The sequence below is a fragment of the Mustela nivalis genome (assembly GCF_964662115.1).
Source record: "Mustela nivalis genome assembly, chromosome: 17".
Classification (NCBI taxonomy): Eukaryota; Metazoa; Chordata; class Mammalia; order Carnivora; family Mustelidae; genus Mustela; species Mustela nivalis.
In genome coordinates, this window is record NC_139036.1 from 59,048,603 (window position 1) to 59,075,187 (window position 26,585).

Below are 26,585 nucleotides of genomic sequence, written 5' to 3' on the forward strand. Positions count from 1 at the left end.
CACCCCAGGACACCACTCCCGGGGGTGGGCGCCATGTCGGACGTCACTGGGATCTCGTTTGCTTTCTGAAACCACCGTCCCGCCCCTCGTGGGGAATCCTGAGCTCCCTCTTCCAGCCAACTGAGAATCACTTCCTCAAGCTGCTTCTAGATCCTTCTGAAGACCGTTTCTGCCTTCCAAGGTCTGAGATGTCCTGCCGCGTCATGTCACAGGCCAATTAAGCGAGAGTGTTCTCCGTATCTGCGCCCCTCCCACACGCTGCTCCCCAACACATCTCAGACGGGATGCACGGGGAACTGTGTCCCACGAGGAACACGTCCGGTGACGGGGAACTTTCCCTCGTCGATGACCTATGCGGGGTTCCAGGCAGACCCTCACCCTTCCGATTCCAGTCTCGGGCAGGTTCTGTCCCTCGCGTGTAGTGGGTGGGATGTGCGGCCCTTCCCATGAGCCCCTGCCCTATCCCGGGCCCCCAGACCATCGCTGCGGCTTTGGGGCTCAGCTCTGGAGTCCAGGAGCCCCTCGAACCTTGTTGTCGTCCATGACGGTGTTGAGAGACTCAATCCACATCGGGTCTATGTCCCCGTCCAGGACAATCCACTTGGGGCCGTCGTGGCTGATGTTGGCCAGGTCCCGCATTATGGTGGAGAAAAGGCCTGTGAGTGAGCAGGGCTGGTGTGAGCCTGGGACACCTGCTGGGGACCCGACCTCACTCAGCCCACCCGGCCACAGCCCCGTCACCGTCTTTCCACTCCCTGGTGGCCGGGTTGATGATGCCGAACAGCTCGTCGCAGGTGACAGCCTTGGGGTCCAGGTCCACGGCCACCGGCTTCCTCTTCATGTTCTGATAGGTCTTGTTAAGAGACTTGAGGACCTGGGCGTGGGGGTGCGTTGGGTCACCCGGGGCTCAGAGGCCACAGCTCCCACGCCCACACCCGGGGAGGCTGCATCCCCGGTTCCCGAGGACGGTACACGGCCTGAGCAGAAGCCCTGCTCTGGGTCTCTCTGCATCGCCGACACTCAGGTGAGTTTGGAGCCCCCGACGGACTGAGGCAGGTGCCCGGGGGAGGGGAGTGCGCGGCAACCGGCCGCCTGTGGACGGGGGAGCCCTGCGAGCCCTGAGACCAGGCTAAGATCAGGAAAAATTCGCCGTGGTTTCTGGGTGATAAAGGCAATCTGTGCCCCCTGAGAAAACCTGAAGGGAAGGAAGCGACCCAGGATTCGAGTCGGAGGAACGGGTTTCTAAGGACACTGGAGACTGTTTCATGCGCACACGTGTGTGTACAGACCCGAGAATGCAGACACACGGACAAGTTCCTTTTAGAAGATTGGGTTCATATAGTTTCTGCCTTTTAAAAAGTTACGTGCTGTGAGCACCCCCGTGTTATTGGTCTTCGGAAATGATCTTGAATGAGACACGGTGTCCGTCCTGTGGGCTCCCAGCTCAACCCCCGCTGCCTTAGAATCTGCCGATGTCGCAGCTCACAGGAGTAGTGGCCCCCCACCCTGCTTCTCCTCACGCCCAGGTAATGGCAGGGGACTGGGGACAGTGGGGGGGGGGCTGGCGTGGGGGGACAGGTGGGGACAAGAGGCTGGGGGGCTGATGCGGGGGACAGGAGGGCGAGGTGGGGGGCCGGCCGTAGAGGGCCAGGTCGCTGCTGTCCAGGGGGAAGGAGCAGGAAGAGGGGAGAGCCCAGGAGAAGGGCCACATTCCAGGGACGGGGGCCTTCTCCTCACCAGCCCTGTTCCCGGGGTGCGGGCAGGTGACAGAGGCTGAGCCTCCAGCAGCGACAGGGCCTTCGGGGAGGGTGGGGGAGGGTGGGGGTGCGGACGGGCGAGGGCCGTGCCTGAGATTTGCCGCTGCCCGCGTTCCCGATGACGAACACCGAGTGGCGCACTTGGAGCAGCTCCTCGAGCTGCACGACCTTCAGCACGAAGCTGTCCTCTGCCTGCAGCTTGAGCTCCACGACGCTCTGCTTGATGATCTGGGAGGGGCACGCGGGAGGGGCGCTGTGCACGGGCGCAAGGACCCGTGGTCCTGCTGGGGGCGGGGGCGGTGCTCGCGGGAGACTCTGTGAGGAAGGGCCCGCGTTGTGGCTGTGCTGCGTCTGCGCGGGGGATGGGTTTGCCCGAAGCACCCCCCCAGCACCCACGGAGGTGCTGCCAGGCCTGGAAGGAGGTCCGTGGCTTCTGGGTGTTTCTCCCGGCAGGGGAGCCGCGCTGTGTGACTACCACCAGCTCCCCGATGCGGCCGCCCGCCCGGGGCTGCCCCAGCCACGGAGGCGCCCATCTGACCCAAGGGCCCAGCAGCATCTACCTTTTCAAAATTCAGGTCCCGCTTCCGAGGCACATCCAGGGCAGGGAAAAGATCCCCAATGAGCCCCATGAACACAGGCAGGTCGTCGGTCACGATCTTGGGGATGTTGAAGTCCCTCAGCGCCCGCATGAGCACCTGGTCCTCGGCCCGGCTGGGGTCGCCCCTCTTCAGGGAGCCGGCCACCACCAGCACCGACTTGATGGCTCGCAAGCCCCAGTCGTAATGATCCTGGGGAGGGGGCTGGGTTAGGGACGGCTCTGGCCGGAGCCCGCCTGCCACGGGGTGCGCCCCGAGGGCCCTTCCCCCACTGCCCCGCAGCCCCGGACACACACCTGCTTCGACAGGAGCTCTTTGCACAAGGTATAGAGCGTGATGAACTTCCTGGCCAGCAGGCGGGCGTCCAGGAAGCCCTCGGCCACCAGCATGATCTCACAGATCAGTTCAAAGTCGGGGACGACCATGGCGCAGGGCCTGGGGGAGATCAGCGGGGCCTGCCTCAGGCTTCTCCCCGCTTCTTCCCACCGTCCCGCCTCCCATCAGCTGGGTGCTCACCTCTCGGGCCAGGACGCCCACAGAGTCAGGATTCCGGGGGCCTGGGGCCGGGCGTTCAGCACCCCTGCCCCCTCTCCCCTTCCCCTGCTCCTGTGCCCTCTACCCTCTGCCTGGGCTGATGCCAGGCCCTACACCTGCTCTACCAACTCCTCTCTGAACCCGGCTTTCCACGGGCACCGGCCCTCCGTCCCCAGGAAGGCAGAGCGCGAAGATCACTGTGCACGCTCTAGGGAGGCCCCATTCGCTAGACCCCCTGAACTCGGGAACCTCGTCCCCCCGGCCTCCCCGCCTCGCTTCCCGCTCGCTCTAGCTTAGGGCCCCCTCTGCCCTCCTCTGCGCACACACCTGAATAAGGCCTTCAGGTTCTCGGGCAGCTCGGTGCGTCCTGCGTACCCCGGGTTCATGGTGATGAAAATCCCCACGGTGGGGATGAGGCTGATCATCTCTCCCAGGAAATTGAACGTTTTCTTCTTGGCCCGAATTGCATCTTGGACACATTTTACCTAAACAGTTGGCACAGAGTGTTGGTGTGGGGGTGACCGGCTTCCACGGGCCCCATCTTCACGGCCGTTGAAGCTTGTGGCCACATGTTTGGAGAGGACACTCGCTCTCGCTTCCTTTTTAGGTAAATTTTGCGACAATGTAGACTCCCACACAGTTTCAGGAACTAAGGCAGGGGCACATGCTCCTGGGCCCCCGTGCGCCCCTCCAAGGCGTTCCCCTGCCAGGAGCACCTTGCATGACCACGGGGCAGGGTCACAGCTGAGTGCTGGGCTCTGCCAGCCCCCAAGGACCCCTCACGTCCCGTTCTGTAGTCATACCCACCTCCCCCTGCCCCCACCCTCCCCATGACCGCCCCCCCCCCCCGCAACCACTGGTCTGCTCCAAATTCCTGACTCTGCTGGTTCGTGAGAGCTGCCCTGCGGAGTGTGCAGCACATCATGGGGGCTGGGCTTCCGTGACCCCCAGCAGAACGCAGCCCCTCCCCCAGCCCCGTGGCAGGACGGCCTCCCTGAGGGGTGGTGTCGCAGGCAGACTCCTTGGGAGCACTCCTCAGCAGCCAGCCCCGTGCCACACGGTCTGATAACCCAGCACTAGCAGAATCCTAAATCTCCCGTCTCACTAGCCAGGGGTGTGGGGGTGGTGGTGGTCGGGGGACCCTCTGCTCCTGCTGGACCCCTGCAAGCCTGCGCGCCACCACTGGAGGGCGCCCGATGATCGAGGTTAAAACCCTCCAACCTCTGACTTTGAAGGAGTCTCCACCTTCTTAGCCAAGCTCCCGCCCTGGGGCCTGGCCTCTTTTCCCGGGGGTCCTCGGGGTGCCAGGCTCCCCTGGGGCAGGGCTGGTGGCTGGAGTGGGGAGATACCCCATAGCTTCTTCACTGCCTCCCCTCTGTGCGAAGCTCTCCTAGCATCCTGGCCTGGATCTTGGTGGTCACATGGTGGGGTCCCGTGGGGCTGTACCCGTGGGGGCCGGGGGACCCCGAGGCCATGGCCTTGGTTCTCTCTCTGCCTCCCTGGCCTCCAGCCCAGGGCTCGGGGACAGCTCTGTGGTGGGAAGCTAACAGTCTGGCGGTCGCTGGCCTCCCACAACACGTCCAATCCTGCCCGTGAGCCTGTGTCCGCGAAACCGTCGTACAGGTCGGGAGGGGCCGAAATCACGGCCAAGCTCAGAGCTGGGAGTCCGGTGAGTCACCAGTTGTGGGTCCTGCGTGGCGGGAGCTGGTTTCAGCTTGGCCCCTCCTGCCCTGGTCTGCAGCCTCCCGGGTGGGTTGGGGGTGCCGGCTGCGGGGAGCTGGTCTCTGCTTCTCCGTCTACTGCGCCGGGGGGGACGAAGGGTCCCAGCCCCTGCACCGGCCACACCCCCGGGCCCTTTTGGAATATTCCCGTGGATTCTGGACCTCGCGCTTGGCCTCGGCCCCCCTGAGCGAGCCCTGTGGCTCTCACCTCCAGTGCTCATAGGATCCGAGGGTTCGTGTACAACCTGGGAACGTTCCTCCAGACGCGTGGGCCGTGCCGGCACAGAGCTGTCCCCCGTCTGAGAACCCGGCTCCCACCGCCTCCCAGCCTCCCCGCCCTCCGCGCCCGAGGCTCTTGGGTGGATTTCCTCCTCCCTTCCTTCTCCCCCTCCTCCTCCGTGTCCTCCTCCGGGCGCCGCTGTCTAAGGCATCCTTCGCGGACACCTGTAACCTCTGTCCTTATCCTCCGAGCACAATTAATTACACCTTCGTGTGTCTCCGGTTACACCGAGGCGGCCCCATCCGATTCTTCTGTGTGCCCACCGGGACTTCAGGCCCCGGCAGGACCAGGCCGGGGTCTCCGGCCTCCAGGCCACACCCCCGTACATGGCACGGCGCACTGGGGACGGGCGAGGAGGCTCATAGGCCCGAGCGCAGTGTCTGGTGCGAGGGTTGGCAGGTGAGCTGACAAGCCCCAGCTCCGCCATGACCTGCAGACCGCGGGCAGGACCCTACCTGCACAGCGATCACGGACAAGACCTCCACCGAGATCCGGTTAAACTCATCGAAGCAGCCCCACGCTCCGGTCTGAGCTAGGCCCTTGTAGATGTTTCCACAGGACTAGGAAGGGGGAGATAGGGGAGACGCAGAGACTCGGGGCCGCCCAATCCTGCCAGGAGCCCCCCACCTGCCCCTTCCTCTGGGTCACAGTCCTGACCGAGGGTTCCGGGGCCTGGGGGAGGCCAGCAGGCCAGCACCCACTCCTCGGGAGGGGTCCAGGTGTGGAGGGCTGGCTGCCAGCAAGAGCCCAGCCTTGCCCTGTGACCTCCCTGGGGTGGACGCTTCCCTAGCCCCCACCCTGGACGGCTCAGATAAGTGCAATTATGTAAAATGTAGCCCTTGCCATTTTTTTCTTGCACCCTAGGGAGGGGGCTTCTCTCTCAGATGGGAGGTGGGTGGGCATGTCAGATTTCCTTCTAGATGTTTGTGTCTCTCCAGGCCTCACTGGGTGGTGAGGATTCTTCAGGGTCTCCATATGGGATTCTAGGTGAGTGTTAAATGCTCCTGGGATGCTTCTCTGAAATCCAGAGACCGGAGTGGTCTGTGGCCTTGACTGGGAGAGGGCAGCGTCAAGCTCAGGAGGGTCGGCCCTGGGGCTCAAGTGTGGGTGGGGAGGGGAGGGGCTCCTGCGGGCGGGGGCTCCTGACGCCAGGCCCACCCCAGCCCTCCCACAGAGGCGACCCTGCTGGGCCTCCAGGGGGCTCTGCTCTCCTGTGGGGCCCGTGGAGATCCGACAGCGTGCTGCACAGTCTCCAGAGACCGCTGTCCCCTGGCTGTCCCCTGGCCCCCCTCCTCAGCCTACACAGACTCATTTGGACCCCAGAGCCCCACGCTGAACCGCAACAGACGCGCTCCCTCTGTTGGGAGCCCCCCGCTGCCCAGGGAGAGCTTGGAAGGGAGGCAGGGAGGAGGCGACCTCCCAGGGTGGGACTTGGGGCCTGGGTTTGTTGACCCTAGGAGCCTCCTCTGGACATGTCTGCCACCCCCACAGGGCTCCACTGGCAGGGACGGGGCTGCTCAGCTGGATCTCAGGGCAGGGACCGCCAGCAGACTGAGAGCCCGGTGCCACCTTCCCCGGTTCCGCCCATAGTGTCCAGGCATCTAGAACGTGTGTGGGGCCAGGAGATGCGGTGTGCGGTCCCCAAGGGGCCTCTGGAGATGCGGTGTGCGGTCCCCAAGGGGCCTCTGGCCCCTCCAGGCTTGGAGCCCACCTTGTAGTCCATCTGCTCCGAGCAGTTGAAGACGTACACCATGGTGCCCAGGGCCCTGCCCAGATCCTTGGTCGTCTCCGTCTTGCCGGTCCCGGCAGGGCCCGCGGGGGCCCCGCCCATGATCAGGTGCAGGGACTGGGTCAAGGTTATGTAGCATCTGCAACAGAGCACACCTGTTGACCCCCAGCCGCCCCCTTCCCCTTCGCAGGCCCTCAGAGAGGTCGAGCAACTCCCCCGGAATCGCACAGCTCGCACGGACGGCCCCTGAGCCTGGCTGGCGGGCTGGCTGGCCGGGGGGCAGCGGGGCTGAGTCCAGGCACGGCCCCCCAGCCCTGCTGCGGCGGCAGGCGCGCCCACCTGTCCGTGAGCGGGGTGATGACCAGCCGCGGCGTGTTGCCCAGGTACTCGTAGGAGTACTGGATCTGGGCGTCGCAGATGTTGGCAAAGCAGTGCTTCTTCTCCTCGTCCCAGCGATGCCGCAGCTGCGACTGCCAAGTGAAGGCCTGGGAGCTTTCCACCTGCGGGAGGAGCGGGAACGTGGGGGCCCGGCCCGCCCGGGGAGGCCCCCGCCCCTCCCCCAGGACGCTCATCCACCCCAGGGCCGCCCCGGGCCGAGTCCTACGGAGGAGCGGCCCCTCCTACCGACGGCTCCTCTGACGGCTCCCTGGGGAAGAGGTGCTAGCAGGGAGCCCCCCAACACCAGGTCCTGACCCGACCCCGGCCCTTCCCCGGCTCCCGTGCCTTGGCCGTGATCATTTTGGCCACCACGTCCCGCGCGTGCACGTCGATGGTACAGATGGTCATGACCTTCGTCCTGTCGCCTGCGCTGAGGTTTCCGATGAGCAGGGTGATGAGTGCGTTCAGCTGGCTGATCTGCGGCGACAGAGGCCCCTGGGCTGGGACACTGCGTGTGGCCTGCCCGTCGCGCTCGCCCCGGCCCCCGTGGGTCCCCCGGGGGCTCACGGCTGGGGAGGGAAGGCCACCGTCCTCTTAGTGACAAAAACGAAGCACAGAAAGAGCTCTCGATGTCCCCCAGCTGGGGGGGTGGGGTGAGCCGCGTTGGGACGCCACGGAGCCCCTGAGAAGGACGTCGCGGGGGCAAGTCCAGCACCGCGGGGAGATGGTGGGTACTAGGTACAAGCGGGGCTTCTAGAGCCGCACAGACAGTCTCTATGGTATCGCCATATAAGCCCAGGCTATGTCACCAATTGAGGACTTGCTGATTTCCAGACCAAAAAGAAAAGAAAACGGTGAATTTCCAATTGTGTTTTTCCATTTTCTACCCTTGGGCAGAACCACTGCTGGGGGGGAGCGGGGCGCGGAGGGCTAAGGTTTGGCCGCTTTTGAGCGACCGGCCGCGAGGGCCGGGCTCCGACCGGCCGCACCTGCTTCTTGTTGTAATCCTTGATGGCGTTCTCGTAGCCTTCCTCCAGCCGCGCGAAGGCCAGGCCCACCTCGGTGGTCCACCAGATCTGCGTGCACGTGAGCGCGATCTGCAAGTGGAGGGTGAGTGACGCCCCCGGTCCAGCGGCCCCTGCCCGCGCGGAGGCCGACGCCGGCGGCCGCGCCCCCACCCGAGCCCCTCCCCAGGACCTGGGCCGGGTAATCGAAGATCCACTGCTCCCTCGGCTTTTCCTCGTAGGTCACCACGGCCTCGGGGATCTCGTGCCGCAGGGTGGCACACATGCGGTCCAGAACTCGGTTCAGCCACACTTCCACCTGGGGACGGGGGACGCTGACTGGGCAGGCCCTGCGGGCTGTGGGTTCCAAACACTTGCTTTGTCGTTCAGAAAAGAACGGGGCCGTTCGCCACAACTGTCACCCCGGGGGTAAGCAGGGAGCAGCAAGCGGCCCACTTAACAGATGCGGTTGGGAAGCCCGGGGGCACCCGTCCCCTGTAGGACGGGTTGTAATGGCTGCTCACGTGCACATGCTATTGCTGGGCGGACCGGGGAGGGGGTGCAGAGAAAATTCTAGAAGGCAGGCTATGACCGCGCCCCTGCGGCGCCGCTGATGTTGGGAGACGCGACGTCTGTCCTCACAAGTCCCCGGTGGGCTCTAGCTGCTCCTCAGGGGCCCGGTCTCAGGGGCCAAGATGGTCACACAGGGCAGGACTACTTTCTTTTATTTGCAGACAAGCCTTCTTTGTATTTTAAAATACAAACCCTCCACCAGCCACCACCAGTCGGAGGGAAGACGGGAACAGGGACGCCGGCTTCGTTTGCCTCCTCAACTGTCAACACGGTGGCGCGGCTGAGTCCGCGAGGAGCTGAGCGCGGGGAGTGGGTCCGAGCCCGCTGTGATGACGGGGTCTCGCCGGGCCCCCCACAAGCCCGTCTGCGCAGAGCAAACCCGCAGGAGCTCCGGGCCCACGTCTCTGAAGCTCCCGTTTTCTTGTTTCTTGTGTGAGATTTTCTTCTTTTTACCCTAAGCTGATTTCTCTCCAAATTACTCGGGAAAATGTCGCATCGATATGGTGGCTGAGTTGGGCGGTGAGATACGGGGACGGGTGGCGTCGGCCGGAGGGGGCCGCCTCGCGGGCGGCTGGGACGGGGACGGGCCCTCCCCCCCCCCCGACACCACCCCCGCGGTGGGGAGACCTCCTCTGGCGCGCCAAAGCCCTGAAGCCGATCGTTCTGCTCCGGGGTCAGAACGCGGCGGCTCAGACGTGTGGGGCCTCGCGGAGGACAGCTCGCCGGCGTCCACCCACCTCTCCCCTCCCCGCCTCCCTCTGTTTTTTCTCGAGATGCTCCCCAGACTGCGCAGGTCGGGCTGTGCTGGAGACTGTCCACGGAAGCTGCTGGAGCGCTTGGCCGGGCGAGGGACAGTCCCCGGCTGGAGGGCCCCGCGGCCGCTCCGGCCTGACGTGCGGGGCCGGCACTCACCTGCCCCGAGAGGTCACACTCTTGGTCGAAGTCCACGTACTCGTCCTCCTTGCTGAACATGCCCAGGCCGAATTTGAGAGGCTTCTCGTCGGAGTCGAGGCGGAACTTGAGCTTACACAGGCTGTCGAAGAGCTTGGCCAGGTGACGGCTCACCTGCGGGGGTCGGGGCGCAGACACGGGGTCACGGAGCCCAGGGCCTCGGAGGGGGCGCCTGCGCAGCCGGGTTCTCCTTGGGACGTTTTAAGGTCTTTTCTGTTTTGGAATGCCCCCCCCCCCCGCCGCGCCCCGCGTCTGCAGGGGCAACTCGGAGACCAGCCACGGGATCCGGGCTTCAGGGACCAAGGTCTGTTCCTGGAGGTGACAGGACGCTTTTCCTTGACAAGCCTGTCCCCAGGCCCTGGGCCCATTTCCTTGGGCCACCCCGTGCCTCCCTTCTGGCGCATCCTGCAATTTCAGGATTCAATAAAAGATTGTGTTTTCCCTTCACCTAGTGAGTTAAGGCCCCTCCTCTCTTTTCACAAGAGCCTCAGGGAAACATCTTCCTGGCTCGTGGGGGCCCGGATCTGTCGGGATGAGCCGGCGGCCACCGAGTGAGCCGGCAGGTCTCCCAGAAACACCATCTCGCCAAGCCCCTGGCATCTAACCCACTTTCCAGATGAGGAACATGAGGCAAGGGGCTCTCTCTGTCACGGCCAGGCCCCCGGCGGTTTCTGGCGGGGGGGGCGTCGTGGAGGTGGTCCAGGGACCTCCATGCGCACAGGGTCCCCCCGTCGTGGGGGCGAGCACGGGGCCGCCTACCTCCACGGGGTCGTTTCCGTTGGAGAGGATGTCTAGGAGGTCGGCCGAGGACACAAAGTAGAACCTCGGGAAAGCCAGTCTTTTCGTCTCCAAGTATTCTGCCAAGGCCTTCTCGCACACAGCCAAGCTGGGAGGAGGGAGGCCACGGGGCTGCGGAGGGCTTCTGAGGCCCAGCCCGTCCGCGCCGCACGACCGCCCTGGAGACGCCCGGTCTGTTCGCCGCCCCGGTCAGACTCAGACCCCGGAACCCCCCCCGCCGTGTGGGCGTCCCTCTGAGACTGAGGACGCGCCGTGTGGCCGGCGTGGCACCACGAGGCCGGGGGCGCCAGCTCCCAGGGAGGAGTTTGCCCTGTCCTGGTGGCGGGGGTTGCTGCCTCGGGTCCCTGCCGCCGGGACGCCCCTCCCCCGTCCAGGCGCGGGAACCTACTTCTTCTTCAGATTCTCCAGTTTGTCGTAGAGCCCGGGCTTGTTGGTGGCCTCGATCACGTTGGGCGTTTTCACGGCCTCCTCCATCAGGGCCTGGCGGAGATGGGCCCCGGGGCGTGAGCGGCGCGGGCTCTCCGGGGTGGCCATTTGCTGAACATGCCCTCCCGGCCCCGGAGGCGAGGGCCGGGCTCACCTTGAACTCCACGTCGATGTCGTCGAAGCGCCTGGAGTCCTCCGGCAGCTGCGCACGGATGTCCTCGGAGCCGATGAAGATGCTCTCCAGGTGGCTCCAGGTCCGCTGCACCTCGAACCAGATGGAGAGGACCGCGTCCGCCGTGGACAGCTTCTGCTGCCAGCTCGTCACCTCCTTCAGGAAGTGCGACAGGTACTTGGAGGTCATCAGGTTCTGCAGCTGCACCTGGTTGTCTTCCAAGGTCTCCACCAGCACCTCGTCCGACTTGAGCATCAGGGTGCCTGTGCGGGGGTGCGGCTCGTGCTCGAACTCCATGCTGGACCACGTGGCGTCCAGGGCTTTCAGCACCTTTGGGGGGGACATAGGGGACACATCACTCGGCGGCTGGCCAGAGGGGCCGAGAAGGACCCAGAGGGAAGCCCTGCTTCCGGAAATCCGGAACCTTCCTACTGACATCATTGACCATCACCAAAAGGGAGCGACGCAGACGTCTGTCCGCAGACGAACAGGTGTGGCAGGACAGAGCGTCAGAACAGCGCGCGGCCCTAAGGAGCAATGAGGGTCTGCCCCGGGCTCCCACACGGCTGGACCCTGACGCCATCACGCCAAGTCGACGAGGCCGGCCAGGCGAGGCCCAGTCCTGCGCGCTTCCATCCTCGTGACATGTCCAGAACAGGCGAGTCCATGGGGACAGGGAGCGGGTCAGCGGGGGCGGGACGGGGATGTGCGGGAAGATGGGGGGGTTCCTGGGGGGAGCGGCTTTCTTTCCAAGTTGGTGCAAACGTTCTAACGTTCGATAATTCTACCTCGTGACGGTCGCCCACTTCCGTGACTACGCTAAAAGCCACTGAACTGTACACGTTAAGTGGGTGAACCGTACGGCAGGCCAGTGATAGCTCAGTAAAGCTGTTTTCTTAAAAAAAGGGGAGATGGATGCCTGAGTGGCTCTCTGGGTGAAGCTTCTGCCTTTGGCTCGGGTCGTGATCCCGGGGTCCTGGGGTGGAGCCCCGCATCGGGCTCCCTGCTCAGCGGGAAGAGCCGGCTTCTCCCTCTCCCTCTGACAACTAAACAAATAAAATCTTAAAAAACAAACAAACAAACGGGAAGAAAGCCCAAGTGTGAAGGCTCACACACAGCAGGTGAGGAGGGAGATGCGCGTTGCAGAAGGAGCCCCCCGGCGAGCTTCCCCGTGTCCGGGGACTGTGCCAGCTGGTGGCTCGTCACCCACCCCGATGGCCAGGCCTCCTGCCTTACCCTCCTCCAGGCTCTTCTCCAAAGTCACGAGCAAGGCTGCTGCACAAGAGGAGCGCGCCCAGACCGTTGTTCAGTGCGTGTACTAGTGCACGCGGGGTGCGGAGCTAGACCCAAGGGATCCCGTCTCCAGGGATACATCCTGGAAATTTTTTTACAAGATTTCCATCGTGGGTTGGTGACGGGAGAGCCCACCAGACTTTGTTTCTGAGTCCAGCGACCCAGAGACCCCACGAGAAGCGAGATGTTCGTAGGCGCGGGGCTGTCCCGACGTCGTCCCGCACAGCATGCGTTCTGCCGTCGACAAAAGAAAAATACCTTCTCCATCCCCGACTCCTTCACAGCCTTGTCCACGATGTTCCGGACCTCGTCCTCGTACTTGTGGAGGTCTAGCTGCAGCAAATCCGCCAGCGTGGTCTCATCTGACATCTCAAATTTCACCTGGGGGAGAAATAGGCATGTTCCGGCTAAGGTCGTCTCTCCCGGACAGATGTCGCTGTCCTTCCTGGAGACGCAGGTCGGTGAGTGATCCGGGGTAAGAGGGAGGGTTGGAAGCTCTGCGTCCCCATTTCCAGGCTCTGTGACTTGGGGGAGCTTCTGCTCCAAGACTCGCCGTTCCTCCCCGTAACATTGTGTATTGGCCGAGCCCCCTGTAGTGTTTTGAAGTGTTTCTCCCAAGTTCCTGTCTGCCCAGACCTCAGAACATGATCTTATTTGGGAATAGGGTCTTGGCTGATGCTAGAAGTCCTGGATTATCCATGTAGGACCTGAATGACAGCCGTCCTTAGAGGAGAGAGAAAGGGGGATCCGGAAGGCGGAAGGAAGCCACGTGGTGGTGGGCACCGAGATTGGTGGGGCGCAGCCACAAGCCAAGGGATGCCCGGGGCCTCCGCCAGCTGGAGACGGGGAAGGACTGTCCCCAGGAGCCTTCAAAGGGAGGAACCCTGCCCACTCCTCGACGGCGGACTTGCCGCCCCAGAGCCGTGAAGGATTTCATGTCTGTGGTCTGAAGCCCCCTGCGTGTGGCTCTTTGCTGCGGTAGCCCCAGGACGCTGGCGCCCCTGCCCAGGGATTGATGCTACCGACCTCTGTTAACAGCAGGCACGGCCGAGTCTCGGGTGCTGTTGCTGCGGTGACAGCAGCAGGTGCCGGCACAGTGCCTCCCAGCCCTCACGCCCCTTCCAGGTCCCGTCCTCCGGCCGGGAGAACAGGAGAACGCAGTGTCTCCCCGTCACGTCCGGGAGGACATCTGTCTGCCCAGGGTCTGCTAGGTCCTCGGCTGGGACGTTTAAGCTGTTTGTTGACCACCGGCCGGGGTTCTCTCCCGTGCCGCCTGGACGGGGCAAAGCTGTGGTCTGTGTTCGAGTCCTCCCGACAGCTCAGCCACACTCCACAGGCTCCCGCAGACTTTTCTGTTCTTCCCTCTCCTCGGAGGCGTCGCCTCCTCTAGACCCAGGACGGTCCCCGAGCTGTCCTTGTCTGCGCTTCCCTGAGAGCAGAGGCTCCCTTCCCGCCGTGGTATCGGCCTCCGCAGGGCCGCTCTGCTGAGCAGGCCTTCGGGACAGTTTGGCTCCGTTTGCGGGCGGTGTAACCACACCCTCCAACTGGGGGGGGGGGCACGGGAACATCTGGGCACTAGGGCTCTGTGCTCCTGGGGTGCACGGGGGAAGCCAAAATTCCTGACCCCTGTGGACAGTCCACGTACACCAAAAGTGGCTGCATGATTAGCGAGGCCCAGCGCAAAACGAAAATGACAGGGCCCTTCATTAAAAACCGTTAAGAGGGAGCCTGGGTGGCTCAGTGGGTTAAGCCGCTGCCTTCGGCTCAGGTCATGATCTCAGGGTCCTGGGATTGAGTCCCACATCGGGCTCTCTGCTCATCAGGGAGCCTGCTTCCCTCTCTCTCTCTCTGCCTGCCTCTCCATCTACTTGTGATTTCTCTCTGTCAAATAAATAAATAAAATCTTTAAAAAAATAAAAAAATAAAAAATAAAAACCGTTAAGAATCGGGGCGCCAGGAGGGCTCTGTCGGTGAAGCGTCTCCCTTCGGCTCAGGTCATGGTCTTGGGGTCCTGGGATCGAGCCCCGCATCGGGCTCCCTGCTCAGTGGGGAGTCTGCTTCCCCCTCTCTGTCTGCTGTTCCCCCTGCTCACTCGCTCTCTCTCTGTCATTCTCTCGCACTCAAATAAATATATAAAATCTTAAAGAAAATTATTAAGGCTGTCCAGATGGCCGCCGCAGAGCCCTCCAGCCCGCGTGGGTGCCCTCGGAGCGCTGCGCCCGGTGGGACCCGCCCCGGTCCCCACCCCAGCCCTGCACAAGCCCAGCTCCGTCCACGGGGGCGCGCCCGTCCCGCAGTGAGCCCGTCCGGCCGCCAGGGGGCAGTACCTGGGTGGCCTGCATGAGCTGCTGCCAGTGGCGGTCGCGGATGGCGGGGTTCTGCAGCTCGCTGACGGCGCGCAGGGACGTGATCATGTTCTTGACGGTGTTGTCCAGCCCCACGAAGGCGTCCCAGCTCCTCATCTCCTTGTCCAGAGACCGCACGTCCTTGGCAAACTTCTTACAGTCTATGTCCATCTGCTCCACGTTGATGTCTTTCCACTTGGTGGTCTTCCAGCTGTCGATGCTGGTGTTGACCTGCGGCGGCAGCGGGGGGGGGCGGTCAGCGAGGGCTGGGGACGCGGGGCGTGGGGGGCTGCCGGCCGAGGGTGGGACGGCGGACGGACGCCAGCGGGGAGAGCCCGCGTGCCAAGACGCGGCTCCAAAGTCGGCAGCCGGACTCTCCTTCGGCAGAACCCTGGGGGTGGGCCGCCGCCGCTCACCGGCCCCCCGTCCCCTGCTTCTTGATGGGGCCCGGTGACCTGCCCCGACCAGGGAAACGTGACAGCGATGCTTGGCCCTCTGGGGCAGAGCACGTTGAATTCCCAGGGCTCGACGCAGCGCTCTGGGGCCCTTGGCCGCCACGGACACGCACGCAGCTACACAGCCCGGACCGAGGGCCCCCGAGGGCTGAATGGAGCCCGTGTGTGGCCTTTACAGGGAAGAGAGACGCACTTCCGAACGACAAGAGAGGTCCTCTTGGGGCTGTGAGTGCAGTGACCTAGCTTAACTCTGACGCTTGACCGTGTACTAGAAGCTGGGGGACACAGAGTCTCCCCGGGGAAGGACCCCACCAGCAGTGGAGACAGAAGGCTGTGAAGCCTGCGGTCTTCAGTTCGGTGTGGGCTGGAGACGGCTGTGGAGCTGGGCTGGACGGGATGAGGTTGTCGGCGCAGGGACTTGGGGCCCCGGGGGCCCAGGCTGGACCGGCCTGCTTGTGGCAAAAAGACAAGACGGCCCGGTGGTTTACAGGACGCCGGCCTGGAGGTGCTAAGACATGAAACCTTAATCCCCCACAGGCACTGCGTCACGGGACGGCTCTTTTAGGATTTAGCTTCTTCCGTATCCTGTTATCGTAAGAGTGTCCTGGGCGGCCTGTCTTGGAGGGTTTTCCTTTGCCCGTTCTGGCTGTAAATGCTTCCTGCTAGCCCCTGGGGGATGTGAGCGTTCTTCTCCAGTCCGTGCGGCTGCTGCTCTCCCCGGGGACGGGCAGGCCCCAACCCCGCCCGCCTCGGCTTTACCGACTCTGTTCCAGAATGTCCCTCCTGCACACGAGACTCGGGTTCAGCTCATTATGAGAAAGTGACCATCTAGAGGTTCTGGTCTGTCCTCTCCCTGGAGGGGTGGCTGTAAGCAAGCCTGTGACTCGGGAGAGGGTCCCCCCTGGAAGGGCTGTGGAGGCTCCGCGGGCTCCGAATGGAGACGGGGTCAGCACGTGGGCTGCGACTGTGACGTGCTGGCAACTAAGAAAGCGGAGGGACGCGGCGCGCTCCTGTGCGGCGGGGAAGCCCCGGACGAGGCCGGGAGGGCGGTGCTCCCCGGAGCCGCTCACGGAGAAGGTCCGGTTCTGCAGAAAGTCAGAAGGGCTTCTCTCGGGGGAGAGGAGGATTTGACAGAGACTTGCAGTTCGGTGGAGAGAGTAAGAGGGAAGAGCTAACATCTTTCTGGAAACGGGGGAGCGGGAGGGAGAGGCCGGGAAGCCCGCAGGTGCTCCTGCGCTACTCTCCTTTCCCAGAGCGGGCGCCCCACATCTTAGCGCCTCCCCTCGCCGCCCACCCCCGCCCTGGGTCCCCGCAGCGCTGCCCTCCCCCATGCGGGGACCTGCCATCAGCCTCACCATGACGATCATGTCCCAGAGCTCCTTCAGCAGGCGGACCTCCTTGTGACAAGCTTTGAGCTGCTTGTAGTCTGGGACAGGGACCTCGAACAGGCTCCCCGACTTGCACAGGGCCTCCATGGTGCTCTCCATGGACGCGATGCTCTTTTGTTGCTGGGGGCGGGCGCGGGAGGGGTAAGCGGCGCTGCTCACGCTCGGCGCCGGGCCTCCCTCTTGCCCTCCGCTGCATCCCGGGGGCATCTTTTCTGCACCCTTGCCGGTCGCCGGCCGCGTACTGTGTTCCGACCCCGCGCACCAACCGGGGGTCGGGGTGGGGGGAGCGGTGCACCTGGCCGGCGAGAGCGGCGCCCACCCCCTCCCACCTTCCAACGCCCCCTGCTTCCGGCCGCCTGGCCAGGGGCCCCAGCACGGGGAGCTCCGGCGGGAGAAGTGACTTTAAGGCGCAAATCTGCTCTCACGCCGTGTTTTAACCCTAGTGAACATGAGGGAGGCGATGCTTGGCGGCTTGGAAACTGAGGGCAGCTAGATCAGGTGAGGGACCCAAGGGTCACACCAAACCAGGGGAGTGAGGGTTGGGGGTCGAGTGTGCAAATGTGCGTGTGAGTGCACGCGCGTACGGGTGTGAAGGAAGGCTCCCCGTGTGTGCGGTGGCTCCAAGAGGCCTTTCGCACACACGGGCCCCATTCCTAAACAAGGTCACACTAGATCTCTGCGGACCCCAGCCCGGGCCCCGGGGGCTCCGGGAGGGACCGTGTGCCCCGCTGCCGGGCTCGTGGATGGGGACGTGAGCACGTGACCCTGACGCATGGGGAGATCTCTGGGAACGGCGGCCTCGAAGCTATGTGAGAAGAGCGGAGGCTGGGGGAGGGCACGTGCAGGGGACCCTCCAGGGCATCCTGGGGTCTTTGGGCTCACTGCTCCCCGCCCCAGTCTGCGCCCCCTGCCCAGAGGACTGTCAGGCCCAGCGCTGTGCCTCTTGCCCATTGGACGCTGGTTGTGGACTTAACATCGGGAGCAGAAGGGGATGTGGCGAGGCTCGGCCGTGGGTGGCACAGAGCGGCCTGGGAGGGAGGGCGGGGGGAGGACCGCAGCCACAGGAGGTGGGTTCCAGGCCGGGCGACAGGGAGCTGCTAGGTGAGGAGGAGCCAGGGACGAAGGAGGTCCAGGGGGGCTGAGCGGCTGGGCCGCCCTGCGGGGCTCGGGGACGTTCCCACCGCTCCGAGCAGCAGCCCCATCGCGGAGGCCGCACGGGCCGGACGCCGGCTGTGCACATGGCCCCGAGGCCAGGCCCCCCGCGGCGGGGCATGGGTGCTCGAGGAGAGGGCGCCGGGGCCCTTGACCCACAAACCTTATTCAGGGACTTGTAGGGGTCAGGGTCGGTGAAGCTGAACGGGGCTTCTCGCCGGAACTTCTCTCGGAACTCCTGCTGCTTGCGCTGCCGGAGAAACGCCCATGTGACCGTCCCCGGGTGACTGTCCCCGGAGGCAGCCCGGCCTCGCAGAGGGCGTCCCGGCCCCGGGCGTCTCTACCTCGAACTGCTGGCACTTTCGCCTCAGGATGTTGACCTCGTTGGCCTGCAGGGGCGCCACGTTCTGCTTCACCTGGACGGCCAGCTTCTTGGTGTTTGTCCACTGCTCTGGCAGCTCCTGCGCACACGAGAGCCGGGGCCCCTTCCTTTCCTGCTCTCCTAAACGCCCTCCATCGTGAGATCGCCTGCACCCCCGGGGGACTTGCCGATGAGGCTCAGAGAGTCCCGTGTGCCTCCCTCCGCCGGCGACCCCAAGGCTGCACCTTCGGCAGGTGCAACGGCCAGCCTGTCCCCCGCTTCGAGAACTTTGCCAGAACAGCTTTATCCATCTGAGGGGTTTTGGCACTTTCAAAGTCCCCCACACTTGCACAAACATTGGACTTTGGATCACAAAATATTTTGAAGAGAATCCCAGCCCACAAATTCTTCGCCCACAAGGAAAAGAGACGGGTTTCCCTGGCCTGTGCGAGGAGCCAACGTTCCGTGGGCGGCGGTACGGCTCAAAGCCTGTTTCACACCAGTCGCCCCCAGGCCTGGCCACACGCGCTGCACATCCGGCCCCGCCGGACTGTGGACAGGGCGGCAGGGGCGGCCCTGGCCCCGTAGCAGGAACCCAGGCAGTGCCCCCCCGGCTCCCGCATTCCTGCCCTGCACTTTTGCCGTCCCCTCTGCCACGGGGTTTCGGCACGGATCCAGAGCAGGACAGGGAGTGGAGCAAGCTGATGGGGGGACCCTCCAGGGGATGGCTGGGCAGTGGCTTCAGGACCCTCCCCCTCGTCCTACCTGCCCCAGCCCAGTGGACACCCAAAGCTGCTCTGACCATTTCCAAATTAGCTGCAAAGTGCAGCCCCGGGCATCCTGGAGCCCTCCTCCTCCTCCCACCGTGCCTGGGCCGGCCCCGCGCCACTCGGGCCTTCCGGGTCAGGGAGCTCCCGCCACAGCCGGCCCTCCCTCGGCCTCACGGCCGTGTCCCTAACCTCCGCAGGGCCTCCGCGGACCCCGCTGTCTGTCCCCGTCCCCTGCATCCAGGGTTGACCCGTCCTTGGGGGCAGGGGTGGGATAGGAAGTCATTTCTAATTCAACAATCAGCGGAGGGACCCCCGGCCCCGCCCTGGAGACCAGCGCACCGTCCCTTCCTCTGCGCAGAGCCCTCTCCCGCCTCCACATTCCAAATTCCTGAACCCAGAGGAGGGGGGCCATCCTGCCGGCCCCACGTGAGGGACTGTGTCCCCAGTCACAACAGCCTGCGCTCCCGTTGCGAGGCCCCAGCACGGGGCTGCCCCCCCCACCCTCCCTGCGCGGTTCCGCCCGCCCCCTCGCCCCCCACCCCCAGCCCCGCGGCGCGGCCCCGGCCCGTCCACCTGCAGCTTCACGTGCGTCTCCTCCGGGATCTCCTCCCCGTAGGACTTGAGCAGCTCAATGGTTTGCTTCAGGGGCTCAAACATGTTGTCGGTGGCCGCCTGCCTCTCCTTGACCTTCATCAGGTGACCCATCACCTCCACGAGGCCGTCGCAGTCCCCCTCCTTGAGGCTCTTGGTCAAGCCCGCCCTGACGACTTTCATGAAGGTTTCCAGGTCAGCCAGGCTGTGCAACGAGAGGCCTCCGTGAGGGGCGCCACCCTCCACGGGGCGGCTGGTGAGGCCTACCGGGGGCTGGGGGGGTCGGCCGCGGGGGCCTCCCGGTCACGCAGCGGGGCCCTGCTGAGTGAGGGGGAGCTCCTGTCCACCTCAGGACGCCCGCTCTCCACCTCCACCTCTGCGCCCCCGGCTCCGCTCCAACGGGCCTCGCAGACGGAGCTCAGCCCGCCTGCACGGCCTCCTGGACCCCCAGGGCCCCGACCGCTACCTGTGACGGCGCAGTCACCGGTCCCCTGGCCACACGACACGGAGGCGCTCAGTGAGTCCGGCCCCACGAAGCCCAGGCGCCCACACACCACCGGGCGGCGCCTGCCCACCGGGCCCACCCCAGACGGCCGACAGTGGCGGTGGGGGGGCGGGCTGCCAGCCTGTGGCCTTCCCCCCACGCCTGCCCGGCAGGAGCGCCCCCTCTGCCCCCAGCACCACGAAGGCGTCTGTCCGGCTCTCCCCGGGCGCGGTCAAGGTGGGGACGCGGCCGGACGGGCGCCCACCTGCTGATGACGTGGTTGGTCAGGTGCTGCTTGAACATGAAGCCCCAACGCCTGATGGCGTTCAGCAGGGCCTGCTTGAAGGGGCGGCAGTCGCACTGCAGCCACCCGCTGAACACCCTGGTGTTCTCGCGCTTGGACACCTCCTCGTACAGCTTCTCGTAGGAGTCGATCTGCGGAACGCGGCCGCGGGTCACCGTCGGGTCACCCAGGGAGGCGGGCGGCCCTTTCCGGCGGTCACTTCTTCTCCCAGCCTCCCCCCCGGGTCCCCCGCAGCCAGCGGGGCGAGGCAAGGCGAGGCCAGCCGGGTTTCTGAAGAACAAGGCGGGAGCTCGGGGGTGAATGTGGTCACGGAAGCACAGCCCTCGCCACGCCGCTCTGCGCTCTCGGAGCTCTCGGGCTCCCAGCCGACCCCCACCCGCCCATCTCCCCCATGGGTGCGTCCCTACTGCTCACGGGCGTCCCCCCCACCCACCCCATGCCTGGGGAAGAGGGGAGGTGCGCGTAGTCACTGTGGTTCTGTTCTGTCTTTCCTAGGAGGGAAAGACCCTGAGGGCACTGCCCCCTCCCAGGGCTGACCGCCCGCGAACTGACCACTCCCCAGGGAGCCCATCTTGCGTATATACGAACAACCCAGAGCCCACACCCCACCCGCTGTCTTCACACGCGGGGCCAATAGTGCCCTGTCCTAATCACCCCAGGGCCAGGGCCCAGACGACACCCCGCTCCGGGGTACAGCCGTGAGTCCACCGGCAGGACTCCCACGCGCCCATCCCAAGCCCGTTCTTCTCAGTGAAAACCGCAACACAGGCTGCAGCTCCGCCTTCCCCTCTGTCCCTCTGCCTCAGACGGACCCTGGTGCTTCCTCCGTGGCCCTGCGGGGCGGAGTGTGCCCCTCCTTCTGGAACCCGAGAGTCACAGACTTTTCCACGTCAGTCCCCTGCTCCGTTGGGAGACACCAAACCAGAATAATCATAAAACCCACATTTAAAAACCGTTCACCTGGGGCACCTGGGGGGCTCCGTCAGGGAAGCGTCTGCCTTCGGCTCAGGTCATGATCCCGGGGTCCTGGGATCGAGCCCCACGTCGGGCTCCCTGCTCAGTGGGGAGTCTGCTTCTCCCTCTGCCCTATGCTGAGGCCCTCTCTCTCCCTCCCTCTCTCTCTCTCAAATAAATAGGTAACATCTTTAAAATAAGTCTTAAAAAAATAAAAACCTTTCACCCAAGATTTGACCCAAGCCCAGCGAGCGGCGCTGCCCCCTGGGGAGGGGGCGGGAATCGCAGGGGTGAGGCCGCGGGCGCACACCTGCTGCTGGAACTGGGTGAGGCTGGGTGGCGTCTTGGAGAGGGTCTCCTCGGCCTGGGTGTCCAAGTCGTCTGGGGTGACTGCGCGCCCGTAGATCAGGAAGTTCTTCATGAACTCCTGGGGGTCGTCCGTCCAGAGGTAGGCGTACCTCTCGAACGAGTCCTGGTACTCCTCCGCCTCCTTCATGGCGCCAATGACCAGGTTGGACATCTCCTCCCTCATCTCGATGAGGTCCGTCATGTCTTCCAGGTCTGCCTGCAAGGGGGCAGGAGGGCAGTAGCCCAGTGTGCATTTGGCCGGAGGTCACAGCTTTGATGGGATCTCTCGGCCCAGCAGGGCGTCTTTCTGCCGGTGGAGGTGATGCTAACCTCCCGAGATGGAAAACAGAGCCCTTTGCCAATGAGCCATGTCCTCCTGAGAGACTAGGGAAAGGTACTCTTGTCCGGCAGACCCCAGACGGCTCGCAAGCCCCGATTCATTCATGCAAGAGTAACGTGGCACCTGCTGTGTGTGCCACACGGGGGGGGGGGGGCTGGGCACCTGGGGGTGTGGTCCCCGCGTGGGGTCAGACACCACTCGGAGAATTACAGACTCTGAGCCTTGCTTTAATGTGCAGCAGGAGGACGTCAGGGAATGTTCCCCGAGGAAGTGACGCTGTTTTGAGAACCGGTGGGTGGCTAGGCCAAGAGCAAGAGCTGCAGCCAAGCACATGCAAAGGCTCCGTGCTGGGAGGAAGCAGATGTGTGAGGAGCTGAAGGAAGTCGCGCATGGACGGCTAGAGCGGGGAACTGGGGGGCCTGTTAGGGACAGAATCTTTTGAGTTTCGAGCAACAGAAAACCTAACCCAAGTTGGTTTAAGCAACAAGACAACTCATTGACTCGTGGAGCAGCAGACTCTCGAGGTGGGGCGGCGTGGATTAATTGTGGTTTTTATTTTCTGTATCTCAAGATGCCTTGACATCTCAAAAACCCTCGCTGGCTGGGAGACGCTGCCCTTCTGGGGACTAGCCAATGCCGAGAGACAAAGACTCGGAAGGGACCATACCCTTCGTACGCAAACCGACCAGCCCCGAGTCCAGAGCCACACCCCCCACCTGCTTTGTCCAACACTCCTCCTACCCTGCGCAGCCCAGGGTCAGGTACCCGCCCACTGCTGGTGACCCCCAGAGCCCAGAGCCACCAACTCACGCCAACTGGCTCAGCAGTTTCCCCCAGCTGCCTTGCTTTTTCCTGCAGAAACCTCTGGAAAGGCTCTGGCCCGGGCCTGCCCCTCACTCCCACCTCGGCATGGGCTGTGACCGCACAGCCCTGCACTGCTGGCCAGGCCTCTCATTTCTGTGGGAACCTTGAACAGCATTAACTTTTCTCTCCATGGCACCGACCTCTCCCCACGGCCACTCTGCCACTTCTGCAAAGATTCCAGGGGCACAAGTGGGGCCCGCGCGCGGGGAACGCAGACTGGGCGGCTGCACCTTCGGCAGGACCCCTGCCTTGCTCTGTCCACCTCCTCCTCGTGAGTCTTCATGAGCAGGTGGGTCCCCCCATAGCCCCACAGTGGGGAACGGGAACTCCACACGCGCGTCCCCCGCCAGACTCCGGAGCACACTGGGTCCCACGTCCACACCTGAGCTGACCTCTGGTGACAGACTCTATTCTGGACCCTGGAGCGCTTGGCCCAGGCACCTCCGCTTTGCCTGACGCCCCCGCGGCCTGGAGACCCCTCCTGCCCTTTCAGACTCGAGGTGCCTCCGCGGCTCCGGGCCACCGACCTTGCTCTGTGAGCCGTTGCCTCTGGACCCCGCCTCACCGCGCCCACGCGCCCACACACAAGCACTCACACGCGCGCGCGCACAGGTACCTTCTTCCCCGACGCTGCGGACCGTCTTGGAAATGTTCACTGCAAGTAATTCACGCCTCTTGTTATCAAAAACCTCAAGCAGCGCGGACGTATTCGAAATGAAAGCCTCTTTGCACCCCCGGGTCTGCCCCCTTCTCTCTCCTGACTTTCACGCTGTTTCCAGAACTGAGCACCCTAACAGTTTGGAGCGTATCCAGAGGAGGACACATTGTTGTCTCTCTCAACGAGTGCGATCAGATCCTAAACGCTGCCCCGCAACTCGCTGAGCAGTGACCGGCCGCCGGCACCTTCCCGGCCCCGCAGGTGCCGGTGGCTCACGCAGGGGCCTTTGTCCGGATGGACCGGCGGCGTGTGTTGAAGCAGCTCCCCCGTTTGGCCGCACGTAGGCTTTTCCAGTTTTCGTCTGACTCTCACACAAACACTGCCCCGACACACACACCCCCGCAGACCTCCCCTCGGGGAAGCAAAATTTCCCGTGGCTTCGGAGTCCAGACAGTATGACCTGTTTTCCTTAAAGGGGTTTAATGCGTTGCCGGAACCCAGACGCACACGGTCGTCAAGACGCCTGCGTGCGGAGGGGCCCACGGCGCTGGACTTGCAGAAGCGAGGGAGACACCAGGACACGGGGGGGGGGGGGTACACCCCGCGAGCAACGGGGGTGCAAACCGGCCGACCGAGGAGAAGCCACTCCAGGAAGGACGACGGGGTTTTCAGAGTGGGGAGGGAAGCAGCTTGTCCCCCTGGGGACCCGAGAGACACCTCTGGGCTGCTTCCCACACTCACAGCCATGGGCATTCAAACTGTGAGTGACAGGACACCGCAGGGTGAGGCAGGCAGTGGGACGGGGGAGGCCACTGCCCGGGACTTGTGGGCCTAGACTGACCTTGTAGCTCATCTGGCCCTTGGCCAGCCTGGGGATGAGCTTGGCCGTGTTGTAGATGTCGTTGACCAGGCTCTCGATCAGCGTCAGGAGGCTGTTGTCTGTGCCCATCTCCAGCGACGGATGAAAGACCAGCCCGACCTCATCCAGCTCCATGCGAACCTCGAACAGGGGCGCCATGCTCTCCTGCAACAGGCCCGCTCAGGGTCAAGGCCTTGAGCTCAGTGGAGCCACTCCCAAGGCCCTAATGTTGTCTCAAGGCATCCCAGGGCCGACCGAGGCAGGCTGGGGTCACCTGGGAGAGCACGCTTTCCTGGGGCCCCTCGAGGGAACCAGAGGAAAACACACATATGGCCACGGGGCCCAGCACAGGCTGGAGGGGGTCAGCGCACCCGCAGAAGTGCCGGGGAGAGCCCATGGCCTCGGTGCCAAGCTTGCATCCGAGACTTCCCAGCCCCACGGCCTTGGACAACCCACTTGACCTCCTGGTTTCCCCACATACATAAAATGAGGGTGATTGTTTTATAGAGCAGAGACACCAACTGTCCCCATCTCTTGGGGTTATCGTGAGGACAAAGTAAGTCATAACGTAGGAGGCGAGGGAGAGGTGGCCGGCTCCCGTCCAGGCGCCGGTGGGGTCACGGCTGTGCAGGACGGGCCTTGCCGTGCTCCGGAAGACACAAGGCTCACGTCCATGGTTCTGGGGAGATCTGGTGCGAGTGTCCTCGCTGCCTAACTAATTGACAGTAAAAGAATTCTGCCGTGAAAGATAAAATAACCGGTCGACGGCTTGGTTTCGGGTCTCCGTGGACAAAGTACTAGGAGGCACCGGCGTTTCTATCATGTGACAGGAACCCCCGCGAGCCGCGGGGTGGACGACAGCGGATCACAACCACGTGGATCTCGGGCTGAGCGAAGCCACCACGGAGAACCCTGGGAGCGTGAAGCACGACGGGGTACGGCCAGGTCGCACGCTAGACCATCCCAGAAACTGAGAACGCGTCAGTCACAGCGCCGCAAAGCTCAGCGACCGAAGCAGGACGGCGTCGTCTCCCGCTGTTTCCTGCGGGACGCTGGGCACCTGTCGACCTCCGTGAGGCGGTGTGCCAGGGAGGAGCACAGGTCCCAGCTCGGCGCCCGTCTGCGCCCCAGGGTTTGGAAGACAGACACCTCACTTCATGAAGGAAGGCATTCATTATTATTATTTTCCTCACGTTTCATTGTGATCTTTTTAGTGTCTCTCTTTTATTTTTTATTTCCATGGCAAAATTGGGTCGCCACCCATTGGTCGAGCTCCTAAAAGACTCTGGATCTGGACGGGGGCAGGCCGGCTCGCGCAGTGCTCCAGAAAGGACAAAGCCCAGGAGGATGCTATCCGTAAAGCCGGTGGGCACCACAGCCCGGTGTGTTCCCGGAGGCCCCTCGCAAGGCTGTGAGGCGGAGGGGCCGGCCTCGCTGGTCAGGCGACCTCAGGGGGGTTAGCCCAACACACCAGGGATTCTAGGAGTACAGGTCAAGGTCCACAGGAGGCCATGAGACCCACTCCACGGCTGCTAATTTTCCGCACACAGTCCCATGGCGGCCCCATGGGCGGTTGACTCGAGAACCCAGTGGTCTTCTCTCTGACCAAGGGACGGTGTTTGCGGGTGTCCAAGTGAACTGCTAACTGGTACAAAGAGTCTAGTTGTCATGAACTCGGATGACCAGGCTCTACAGCCTCCCCCCGGGGGTCTGCTCCTGCTGCCTGCCCTCTTGCAAATAGGGGGACTCCCTGGGATTTGGGGAGAAGGACCTTCTGTCCTTGTGGTTTTGACTGTGACTTGTGGACACTTTGCACCATTGGGGGTTGCTGGGTGAGCCTTGTGGCTGGTAGTGACGGTGACTTTCACCAACAGAATTTCGGGTCTGTGTCCAGTGACACCTGGCCTGCGAGACACGCGTGCTGGGCTCCCACGTGACTCGCCCAGCCTCCGCGGCCAGCACAAGGGCGTCGCGCTGTCCCACCACCACCCTTCCTGTGCCGACGCCTGGTGCGGGGACCTTGATCTTCTCTTGCCGGCAGAATTCAAAACCGTTTGGGAATTACTGCACTGAAAAATACATGAGGGAGAGAGAGCTCAGCCCCGGGGATGCTGGAGGACGCCGGCATGGAATCGGCAGCACCACCTTTGTGCTGACCTGTTTTGCACCTCCTCGGACCCCACGGACCCTGCGGGCCCCGCGGAGGGTTGGGCAGGTTAGTAGCTGATGTCGATGACCGGGGCGGACCCCCAGCCCAGCCCACTTGAGTCGGGGACAGTGGCGGCTGCTTCCCCTCACCTGGCGACCAGGCAGGACCGTTTGGGTATTCTGTAGCCGATCGAGGCTGCGGCCGGTGGAAGGTGACCAGAGGGCCCGAGCGCTGGGGACTAGAGAGGGTCCTGGGTGTGGGACATTCCGTTGTAAAGCCAGAGCACGTAGCCTACCCTCTGCAGGCTCTAACGTCTGTTTGTTTGTGACGAGCCTGGTCATTCGTCAGGAA

The 26,585-nt window shown here is 64.0% G+C and overlaps 1 protein-coding gene across 2 annotated transcripts in view; it reads right to left on the reverse strand.

Moving 5' to 3' along the window:
- DNAH17 (dynein axonemal heavy chain 17) overlaps positions 1 to 26,585 on the reverse strand; it is a 90,235-nt gene that overhangs the window by 42,138 nt on the left and 21,512 nt on the right. The window contains exons 19-43 of one of the 2 annotated variants that reach the window (XM_082705392.1): positions 24,068 to 24,250; positions 21,327 to 21,581; positions 20,024 to 20,193; positions 19,257 to 19,479; positions 17,897 to 18,013; positions 17,716 to 17,802; positions 16,368 to 16,520; positions 14,540 to 14,788; positions 12,471 to 12,593; positions 10,902 to 11,249; positions 10,710 to 10,801; positions 10,283 to 10,409; positions 9,485 to 9,637; positions 8,193 to 8,318; positions 7,985 to 8,092; positions 7,341 to 7,472; positions 6,957 to 7,117; positions 6,600 to 6,756; positions 5,344 to 5,448; positions 3,215 to 3,372; positions 2,650 to 2,788; positions 2,318 to 2,545; positions 1,848 to 1,985; positions 742 to 874; positions 529 to 656 (exon numbers count right to left, since the gene is read on the reverse strand). In XM_082705392.1, the coding sequence (XP_082561518.1) occupies positions 529 to 656; positions 742 to 874; positions 1,848 to 1,985; positions 2,318 to 2,545; positions 2,650 to 2,788; positions 3,215 to 3,372; positions 5,344 to 5,448; positions 6,600 to 6,756; positions 6,957 to 7,117; positions 7,341 to 7,472; positions 7,985 to 8,092; positions 8,193 to 8,318; positions 9,485 to 9,637; positions 10,283 to 10,409; positions 10,710 to 10,801; positions 10,902 to 11,249; positions 12,471 to 12,593; positions 14,540 to 14,788; positions 16,368 to 16,520; positions 17,716 to 17,802; positions 17,897 to 18,013; positions 19,257 to 19,479; positions 20,024 to 20,193; positions 21,327 to 21,581; positions 24,068 to 24,250 (3,993 nt within the window). Of the gene's footprint in view, positions 1 to 528; positions 657 to 741; positions 875 to 1,847; positions 1,986 to 2,317; positions 2,546 to 2,649; positions 2,789 to 3,214; positions 3,373 to 5,343; positions 5,449 to 6,599; positions 6,757 to 6,956; positions 7,118 to 7,340; positions 7,473 to 7,984; positions 8,093 to 8,192; positions 8,319 to 9,484; positions 9,638 to 10,282; positions 10,410 to 10,709; positions 10,802 to 10,901; positions 11,250 to 12,470; positions 12,594 to 14,539; positions 14,789 to 16,367; positions 16,521 to 17,715; positions 17,803 to 17,896; positions 18,014 to 19,256; positions 19,480 to 20,023; positions 20,194 to 21,326; positions 21,582 to 23,184; positions 23,753 to 24,067; positions 24,251 to 26,585 lie in introns of those variants that run through there. The other variant, XM_082705393.1, reaches the window with a different exon arrangement.